Source organism: Nicotiana tabacum, chromosome 24 (genome assembly GCF_000715075.1).
Source record: "Nicotiana tabacum cultivar K326 chromosome 24, ASM71507v2, whole genome shotgun sequence".
In the NCBI taxonomy this organism is placed as follows: Eukaryota; Viridiplantae; Streptophyta; class Magnoliopsida; order Solanales; family Solanaceae; genus Nicotiana; species Nicotiana tabacum.
The window spans coordinates 5,314,080-5,325,151 of NC_134103.1; the positions used below are offsets into that span (position 1 = coordinate 5,314,080).

Here is an 11,072-nt window from a genome sequence, read left to right on the forward strand (position 1 = left end):
TATATATTTGTATTACTTAAAGTATGGAGCCTCAATCATTGATTAATATTTTAACATTTTATTGAGATCCATTTCTTGTCTTGATGCCCTTAGACAGCGCAAAATGGACCAAAATTGAAAATAAAATTCAAATGATAAGATTTAAAATTATTTTGGCTAATACACTTGACACCTGACAGTTTTGTAGACAAAAAAGAAAAAGAAGAGTTAAAATTCAACAAGATGTAAGACCTATCTCCTAAACCACAATATTCCAAGGAAAAAGAAAGGAGGAAAAGCATGAAAAGCCATAAAGAAAGGAGGCTCTTGGTTCTTTTGTTCCCTTTAATATTTGACCTATTATTAGAACTATCATAGTAAATCAAATTTTAACTTTAGAATCCTATGTGAAGATTAATCTAACCATTTTGAGTTTCCATTCTGACACCAAGGTTTTCCACGTGTTCTTTTTAATGTATCCTGTATTCAAAAATTATTTACCCGACTAATATTCCGTATCAAAGACGGAGTAAGTACTTCAATTTTATGGTTATTGAATTTAAAAACAACGACCGAAAGCGTTAATAACTGGGTCCTAAATTTAAAATGTCTATTTTCATAGTGATTTAATGGGGTATTATTACTTTTAGCCCGCACCAGAAACTATTTACATTTGTTGCCGAAAAAGTGTATAGAATTTGTATAATTTTTGTATTCAACATATATAATGTATATATATACAAAAATTATATATATACAAAAAAATATATATTTTTCGGCGATTAAACGGTTATACAGTATCATTTTTCTTATAATCAATGAGCAAAGTTATTGGATTTGGTTGAACTTGTATATGTGCTTCTCTACCTTTGCTCCTGTTCCAGAATCGTGCCACGATAGAATCTATCGGGGGTTTTCTACCGGGAGTTTCTCCATTAATAGAACTTGAATCTAATACATGATTAAAGATAAAAGAATCTCATTTAGGTTTGCGTATGAACTCTCTAAAATGCTGTTGTATTCGTGTTTGATCCTCCAAGATCCAACATACACCGGACAATATTTTCTGATAGTCAAAACAACATAGGATCTCTTCTATGCTACCACTTTCCTTTTAGACAAACTATGAATATATTTGATTTATGAAAAAATATGCAGAAACAAAATTATTTCTTCTTTTTGGACTTGCCATTACAGAATAATGAACCTAAACCAAACAAACAAACAGTACCTTTAGAAATATAAGTATGTGGAAGGTTCAAAACAGGACTAACATGAATTCCATTGCCATAAGATCTACTGTAACTCTTTTTCAACGGTCGAGATTGAGCCCTCTTAGATGATGAATGCAATGAATGGCTCTGATTAAAAGATGAAAAACTAGAAGATGAAGAAGAAGATGATGATGATGTAGATGATGAAGATAAAGATGAACTCTTGCGCAAAACTTTTATTTGTTCTTTTTGTGAATTTTGCTTCTGAAAAATCTTTGAATTTTTTTGATTTGGAACTGAACCAGTTGAGTTACTTCTTGATAAAAATTGCAAAGAAGACCATTTTAATCCATTGCTTCTACCATTTTCACAATTCAAACTGTTGCTTCTTCTGAATTGCCAGAATGGTTTTGCTTGTGGCTTCTCTATTTCTTCATCACAATTACTTGACAAAAATTCTTTTAACCTCTTCTTTGTATCCACATTTGTAGCAGTTTCAAGAACTGGTGCTGCAGGTTTAACTTGTAAGGATTGCGCCTCGGACATATACCCGATCCCAACTTGTTTAGGACTGAGTCGTAGTTGTTGCGACTCAGATTGTTGTTGGTGTAAAGATTGCGGCTCCGACATATAGCCGACCCCAACTTGTTTAGGACCGAGACATAGTTGTTGTTGTTGTGGCTCATATTGTTGTTGTTGTAAATATTGCGATTCGAACATATAGCCGACCCCAACTTGTTTAGGACTGAAACATAGTTGTGGCTCATATTGTTGTTGTTGTAAAGATTGTGGCTCAGACATATAGCCGACCCCAACTTGTTTAGAAGTGAGGCGTAGTTGTTGTTGTGGCTCGGATTGATTAATTTCTATAAAGGGTGTTGATTTCTTGACTTCAATTGGTAAGATCTTGCCATTGGAGAAAAGTTCATCAGCAGAAGAGATTTTTTCTTGAGAGAAGCTTTGATTTGTAACACAGAAATCAAAGTCAATGGTGGATTCAAGAAGAAATGCATCTGATCTAAAATGGTGGCATTCAATTGGGATAATATCATCAGTTTCTTTGAGATCATGTGAAAATGAGATTCTTGGACTAACTACTAAACTTGCAATCTCAGAACATACATCCACTGCCATTTTGGTTATTTTTTTTTAGCTTTCTTGATTTTTTCTAGTGTTGTCAATAGTTGTATATAAAGAGGGAAAATTTATAAGGTAGATGGCAAAGGACAAGAATCAAGAAAGGTGAAAAGAAATGATTATTTGTTGAGGTGTTGTTTGTGTAAGATTTGGGAGTCAAAAAGAGAGGAGAAAAGGAAGGTGAAGGTGAAGGAAATGATTTTTGTAAGAATGAAGAGTCAGCTTTTGCCTTTATATATTATTATCTATAATATGCTAAGGCTATGAGCATTTTCAAGATTCTATTATTGGTACAGCAAAGTGGTGTTGCCTACACAATGGCCTGTTTCACTTAGGAGTAACATTGAAATTGACATTATATGCCAATTGCCAAATGATCAAACAAAAGAATAAAGTAAAAGAAATAAAAAGTGCACTCAACAGCTTGGCTTGATGGTCAATAAAGTAAAGGAATTCCTGAAAATTAAGATTTATATTTCAACTTAGACAATAAATATTAGGTGATTTTTTTGTACTTGTATAAATAAGAGGTAACAAAAATTTAGTGAAATAGTTGAGATTCGTATAAACTAATCTGAACACCAACAACAACTTACCCCTACTTTGTGAGCCCCTAATCTGAACACCATCGTCATAAAAAGAAAAATAGGGGAATTCTTGATAATCAAGGTTTAAATTTAAGCAAAGACAAGAAACCTTAGGTGATTTTTTTATCCCTATACTATAGAAGGTAGCAAATTTTTAGTAAAATAGTCGAGATTCGTGTAAACTAATCCGAACACCATCGTTATAAAGAAAAAGAAAAAATAGAAGAATTCTTGAAAATTAAGGTTTAAATTTCAGAAAAGACTACAAATCTTAGATGATTTTTTTTATACCTATACTATAGAAGCTAGCAAACATTTAGTAAAATAGTCAAGATTCGTGTAAATTAATACGAACACCATTGTTATAAAGAAAAAAAAAAGTAGAAGAATTCTTGACAATTAAGGTTTAAATTTCAGAAAAGACTAGAAACCTTAGGTGATTTTTAATATCTATGCTATAGAAGGTAGCAATTATTTAATAAAATAATCGAGATTAGTGTAAACTAATTCAAGCACCGTTATAATGAAAAAGAAAAAGTAGAGGAATTTTTGAAAATTAAGGTTTAAATTTCAGTAAAGACAAGAAAACCTTAGGTGATTTTTTTATCCCAATACTATAGAAGGTAGCAATTTTTTAGTAAAATATTCGAGATTTGTGTAAACTAATCCGAGCACCACCGCTATAAAGAAAAAGAAAAAGTAGAGGAATTCTTGAAAATTAAGGTTTAAATTTAAGCAAAGACTAAGTGATTTTTTTATACCTATACTATAGAAAATAACAAATATTTAATAAATAGCCGCGTAAAGCCGTAAACTGCTGATATAAAGAAAATGAAGGAAAAGTGATTGTATTAATTGGCTATTGTCACCCGAAAGGCTAAGAGAAGGAATGAACAACCCTCCACCTTATAGTGGTTTCCAAAGAAACTTTACCTTTTGAAAAATGAGAGCAAAAGAGAAATAAGAAATTATTTAAAAAGGAAAATCTTCACCTTCAAGGATCTATTAGTGAAAGTGAAAACTCTAAAGTGAAACTGGCATTTTGCGGCAAATTAAATCTGGTGGGACCACTTCGCCTTGGTAGAATACAAATTACTAAGATGTCTTGTCGGAATAAAAACAGAATTAGATAGAATAAACAAATTCAATTTCAGATAACTTGAGTTAAATGTAAGAAAGAATGATTTTTGCTGCAATTATTATAACAAGAAAAATAGGAACTTCTCTAGAGACGGTAATAATTTGTGTGGTAATAATGGCCGAAGAAGATGAGAAAAAAGAACACTTTAGTGTACTAAACTCTTGTTATGCACGTAAAATATAAATTTCGGTAGAGACAATATTAACTTGGCGACAACAATGGTCGAAAATCCTATAAGGATTGGGTGAGTTGGTTGGTTGCGTGATTTCTCATATGGGAGACCTAGGATCGATTCCCCTCGCTCGCAACTTCCTCCATCAGAATTCGTCGCACCGAGTTTGCCTAGTGCGAATTACATCTTTTGCATGTTACCCAATGTGCACCCGAAGAGTAGTGGCTGCAGATTTCCCTAGAAATTTTTTAAGAAAAAAAGAGATAAAAAATGATGAAATAACAGACAGTTCAGTGCACTAAACTCTCGTTATATACCAGTTATGGACCATAAATAATAGTGTGTATTGTATACTATTATTGTTGAAAAAGATGGAACGAGAGGAAATTTTAATGAGCTAGAAGTGAGATAAATGGGGAATTATGGACCTTAAATTCCTGCACGTTGAAGCCCTAATGTCTGCTAAAAGAGATGCCTAGTTCCATAATTGTGTTCCATAATATGGAAAACCAAGACAAGGATGTAGCCATTTGAAAGTGAAAGCAACAATTGCGACATTTTTCATTGTATGCCTTCATTTTTTAGGAGAAAAAAGACGGTCAATTGATTGTTTGGTTTTTTATAAATTTATTTTTAATTTTATAATTATACCTCTTTTTTTTTATATATGAGAGATTTATTTTTACACATAAGAGATCTAAAAAAGATATTTTCTTAAATTCAACATTGTAAAAGGTCAAGAAGGCCTAAAACCTCGAAAAAAGAACCATTTTGGCTTAAGTCAATCTAAGATTTTGATAATTAAATAGTAGTAGTAACTTAGGGCTTGATTTTATTGTTTCATAAGTCGAGATCCTAATATTTGTATTTATGTGTTTCTCTTTTCATATATTATTAAAACAATTCAAAATTTTCAATATTTTCTTCTCTAGCGGTGCAGTATATATGAATAAAATTTAATGGACAAAATATTATGTTAGAAGCTTATGCGCAATAAGTAGAACACGTCTAAAATGAAAATTTTCCTTGCAAAAATTTAAGAAAAATAACACTCTTACGGACTTGAGACGAAAAGAAACAAAAACCCAAAATAATTTATAGGAGTATTAGATTTGAACTGATGACACTGCTTAAATAGTAACTTATTAAATTCAGAAAAATTTAACTTACCTAATAATCGTTTCGAATCAATGCAAATGGGGTCAATATATCACTAGCAAAAAGCAGTAAATAATTATATTCTAGATGGATCTGAAGTAACATCAGTCTAATCTTACTTAATACAAGTAATTATTCAAGCCTAAGTGGAAAGCTCAATCTAATTAAAGGTGGAAGAGGTAAAAGTAGGAAAATGTAGATAAATGTAAGGGTAACAATTGATTGTAGTGTAATATGCTTCAATAAGTCTACATTGTGCTTTAGTACTTGTACATTACCATAGCAAAATGGTTTTGATATTACTACTTTTCGTAAATAAAAAAAAAAGGTGGAATAATAATATTCAGATAGTTGAAATCTTTCCACCCATTAATGATTTCAAATTCAATTCATAAAAATAGAAAATCTAGCGTTTTACTCCTTTCTTGAACATAATTGATGTGATTTTTTTTAAATTTTTTATTGTTTTGGATATCCTTTCAATCTGAATTTGCATCGCGTAAAACTCAAAAAAGAGGGCTCCTTATTATGACTTGTTATATCTCTGTATAATTAAATACAGTATAATTTAAAAGAAAAAAGGACGTGTGTGTACAAAAATTTATGAAATAGAGTAATAATGGAAGATCCCACGTGGACGAGTAAGAAACTGAGAGAGTAGTGAGAAGTTTCATAAAATACATCCTTTGCTGGCATTTTCAATCATTCTTGAAAAAGCATATCATGTTACTGCAATAAACCCACTCCAAACAAACTCTTGTCCTTTTTCAGGACATATTTGGCATCTCCTATGTGGGATTTTTATTATGGTATTCCCCAAATAATTAATCAACCTGCCACAATTGCAATCCTGTCCATTTGTTTGGGGCCATACTGCAACTTCTTAGTTTCTTCTCCAACCTCTCATCTTGTCTATGCATTTATTCATTTTATCATCTCAATCCATGTTTACCCGTAAAACAGTAGTGTTGAATTTGTAATATGATTTATAGACAAGGAAATCGATTTGATCTAAAAATAATAAAGAAATAGGATAAAAATAATATTAGCAAATAAAGAGAATAACAAGCCTCAGCTTGAGCTCGGTTTTTCCTTAAGCAAGAATAGTAACAACGATAGAGCAATGATAAAATTATTTGGATTGAGCGTTGAATAATAAAGTTTTTTTTTTTTTTTGTGCAGAATGTTTCATGTCCTTTACAAGAATCGTCAATCTGATATTTATAGCTATCTTTAGGAGGCAAAATCCTGAAATCAAACTCTTCTTGAATGAGAATAAATATGTCATTGATGGGTGCATAACGGCTGGCTTTGAATGCAAATATTCTCTGTAACGGCTGCTCATTTAATGTTATCCGATGTCAAGCCTCCGAATTTTTGCTATCGATTATGCTTCCTTCGGAGTTTACTCTGTATCGGTTATGTACCTTGCAACCAGGGGCGGAAGTAGTGAAGTAGCTACGGGTTCGCATGAACCCAGTAACTTTTGCTTAAACTCTATATTTGTATAAGAAAATTTATTAAATATATAAAAATATTTAATTGTGAACTGAGTAACTAAAATGAGTTACGGTTCAATGATAAGATCGGAACCCATAACTGTAACGATCTGGTCGATCATTTAGAGAATTAGCGTCCCGTTTTGTGGCTTAAGGTCTCGAGCAACTTCGTATTATGTATTATGACTAGCGTGTGTGGTCGAGTTCGGATTTCGGATGATTTGGGATCAATTTGGAAGAAGGATTCTTGTTTTAGAAGCTTAAACGATAAGAGTTGACCGGAGTTTGACTTTTGTGTAGATGACTCTGAAATGACGTTTTGATGATTCCAATAGCTTTGTATGGTAATTTTGGAATTAGGCGTGCATCCGGATTTGAATTTGGAGGCCCGTAGGATAATTTGAAGCATTTTGGCGAAAATTGGAAAGTTGAAGTTTTGGAAAGTTAAAAGGTTTGACAAGGAGTTGACTTTGTTGATATGGGCTCAGATTACGATTTGAAGAGTTGGATTAGCTCCGTTATGTCATTTGAGACTTGCATGCAAAATTTGACGTCATTCCGGGTTGATTTGATATGTTACAACACGAGTTGTAGAAGTTAAAAGTTCATAAGTTCATTAAGTTCGATTTGAGGTGTGATTCATAGTTTTGATATTGTTTGATGTAATTTTAGGCTTCGAGTAGGTCCGCGTTATGTTTTGGGACTTATTGGTATGTTCGGACGTGGTCCCGAGGGGCTCGGGTGAGTTTTCGGATAGGTTTGGGTTGTGTTGCGCTGGTTTTTTGATGTTTCGACGTCGTTTCTTCAAGCATAAATGATACCACATTAAGCCAATGAGCTCCAATTTCTGTTTTGATTGAAGCATTAGATCCGTATCATAATTACGGAGCCATAACAAAAAGAATCGTCTAATTTGGATATCGTATGAGGGAGTTATGCTAATTTTAGTATCAGAGAAGAGAGCCGGTACTGGTGCTTCATAGCAGGCGCGAAAAATGGTCCACAAATGCAGAAATTACAGCTGGCAGACCGCAGGTGCGGAGTTTTGGGCGCAGAAGCAAAATTCCATGTGTATTAAAAAAATCAGAGTACGTTTATTTAGTATTTTGAGCATATCTTGAGTTCTAAAGCTCTGATTGAGGTGATTTTCACGGCGTTCTTCTCGTCTTTTTATGGGGGTTAGTATCTAACTATAATTTATGTATTTTAATATGATTACAGAAGTTTATTTTTGAATTAATCCATGTTTTGATTGGAGAATTTGGGATTTTTATCAAAAACTTTTCTAAAGAGAATAATTGGGTTTTGAACATCGATTCAGAGTCGGAATTGGATGAAATTAGTATGATTGGACTCGTAATTGAATGGGTATTCGGATTTTGTAAATTTTTTTGGGTTTCGATGTGCGGGCCCGAGGTTGACTTTTTAGTTTTTGTTAAAGATTGAAATTTGATTATCCGGAATCATTTTCTATGAGTTTTATTTATGATTTGAAGTTATTTTGGCTAGATTTTAGCCGTCCAGAGGTTGTTTCACTCGAGAAGGTTATTTTAGAGTAACGGTCTAGCTTCTTTGAGGTAAGTATCTTGCCTAATTTTATGTGAGGGAAACTACCCCTTAGGATTTGAATAATTTGTGCTAATTGTGTCATGTGAAGGTTGTGTACGCGAGTGTACGGAGGTGACGAGTACGTACTCGAGCTTATTTGTGGAAATTTGATTGTTTAGGGCTCTTAGGTTCTTATGTTCATTAGATGTGAAGTTGTTTTAGCATGCTAAATCTCTCATTTACTAAATTTACCCTTACGTGTCTTATTTGAAATTAATTGATTCATGTTTTACCCTTGTTGCCAATTAAACGCTTATGTGCCTTAATTGAAGATGTTGCCTCTTTTATTGCCATGCTATCTTTTTTCGTAATGTCTTATCCTTAATTGAAGTTATTATTATCCTTTCTGTAATTGCTTATCCTTAATTGAAGTTATTATTATTCTTTCAGTAATTACTTATCCTTAATTGAAGTCATTATTATCTGTAGTAGAGTCTTGCAGATCGGTACGGAGACGTCTGTACTTATCTTCGAGAGGCTACGGAACTATTAGGGAAGTTTCATTTCCTTTATTCATATCGTGCGCATTTATTAATCTCGAAGTTTGAACCTTTGTCATTTTATTCTCTCACAAATGGTGAGGACACGAGCTGTAGTTACCGATGACGCTGCCCCCAGAGCCGGTGTTGCCAGAGACCGGGGCAGAGGCCGAAGAGGAACATGTGCTACAGCTAGAGCACCTGTCAGAGCAGCTTTTGAGGAGTCGACAGTAGCTCCGGTTGGGATACAGGTACCGAAGGTGCCTGTTGCCACCCCAGGACTTCAGGAGAGTTTAGCACAGTTCCTGAACATGTTTGGTACATTGGCTCAGGCGGGGTTGATTTCAGTTGCGCCAGCTACTTCACAGATCGGGGGAGGAGCTCAAACTCCCGCCGCCCATACTTCGGAGCAGCGAGTCCATGTTGGTCAGGTTCCGGGTGTCATGCTGACACAGCCTATTATCCCAGTTTAGCCCGTAGTTAGGGCAGCAACATCTGAGGATGAACAACTTAGACTTGCGAGGTTCAAGAAGTATCACCCTCCTACTTTCAGTGGTTTTACTTCAGAGGATGTGCATGGTTTCCTAGGGGAGTGCTACAGTATTCTCCACACAATGGGTATTGTGGAGACGAGAGGGGTTGCTTTTACTACAGTCCAGCTTAAGGGAGTGACATATGAGTTATGGCAAGCGTATGAGTTTGGTAGTCCGACCGATGCAGCTTCACTTTCATGGACTCAGTTTTCAGAGGTGTTCTTGAGAGAGTTTGTTCCCCAAACCCTTCGGGAAGCGTGGCACGCGGAGTCAAGCAGCTGTGTCTGGGCACTATATCGGTGTCAGAGTATGCCGTTAGATTCAGTGATTTGTCCAGACATGCACATGTTTTGGTTTCTACAGTCAGAGAGCGAGTTCGCAGGTTCATTGAGGGGGTCAGTCAGGATATCTGATTTGACATGGCTCGGGAGTTGGAGACGGATGTTCCATTTCAACAGGTGGTAGAGATTGCTCGTTGATTAGGAGGGCATACGGGACCAGGAGAGGGGGGGACATGTGGGGTCAGAAGAGAGAGGACAAGGAGACTAAGAGGTCTCGCAGACCAGGAGGATCTACTAATCCCTATTTTGGAGGCAGGGTATGCCATGGTAGAGGTTTTGTGGGTCAGTCAGTTCAGTTCACACTTTTAGATTCGCGCGGTGCTTTAGATATCCATGGGTCTTAGAGTGCCCATGCCGGACAGCTTCCACAGCCATGCCAGCGGAGGGGTTGCTTTGAGTGTGGAGATACCAATCACATAGTGAGAGATTATTCCAGACTCCGGACAGATGTGTCAAAGTGGGGTATTCAAGCTATGAGTTCTGCTCCAGTTGCTGATATCCTTGCACCGCCAGCTTGGGGTGCAGGTCAGGCAGGTAGAGGGCGCCCAAGAGGGGGGCCCAGCCCGTTGATGTGCTTTCTATGGTAGAACTGAGGACGCTGCACTAGATGATGTCGTACAGGTATAATTTCAATTTGTTATAGAGGAGCATCATTCTTATTTTGTTTTGGTTCTGCTTATCGGGGTGAGTCCTCCTATGTTGCTTCACATATGGGTGAGTTTCGTGATTTTGTACTCTGCTTATGTGTTTACCCCTGTTGGGAGATTCTATAGTGGTAGCCTGTGTCTATCATTTTGTTTTATTCATTATTGAGAGCTATGAGACTAGGAATGACTTTCTCTTACCCATTACGGTAGGTTTTGATGTGATTTCTAGGTGGTTGTTATGATTTGTGAATTAGATGCTCTACCGGTGTGGGAGTTCAGCATATGTTGTGACCTTGCTAGCGAAAACTGAATTAGTGGAAGGTTTCGGTTAGTATGATGTGTAATGTGCTTGTGATTCAGAGCTGAGAATGGGATCCTTTCATTTCCATGAGGTTTGTTATGTTTGGACCGGGCTGCGTGCCGCGGTGGAGTTATATTAGGATTAGATCCTTGTGATTTGTTCATTTACTTTAATTCTCCCTTGTGGAATTAATTCATAGTATGCTACTGATAGGGAGTTGTGCCTGTCGGGCTTGTTTTATAGTTCTTTCTTGTGTTCCCTTGTATATTCAGTCAT

The 11,072-nt window shown here is 35.4% G+C and overlaps 1 protein-coding gene across 1 annotated transcript; it reads right to left on the reverse strand.

Annotated features, from left to right (window-relative positions):
• Window positions 1-982: 982 nt before the first annotated feature.
• On the reverse strand, window positions 983-2,538 carry LOC107780845 (uncharacterized). The gene has a single exon (XM_016601447.2). The coding sequence runs from the start codon at window positions 2,325-2,327 to the stop codon at window positions 1,146-1,148; it is 1,182 nt and encodes a 393-aa protein (XP_016456933.1). The 5' UTR covers window positions 2,328-2,538; the 3' UTR covers window positions 983-1,145.
• Window positions 2,539-11,072: the final 8,534 nt, after the last annotated feature.

What these genes read in the sequence shown, in the direction of transcription:
- LOC107780845 (XM_016601447.2), bottom strand. Translation starts at nt 2,327, where the DNA reads ATGGCAGTGGATGTATGTTCTGAGATTGCAAGTTTAGTAGTTAGTCCA.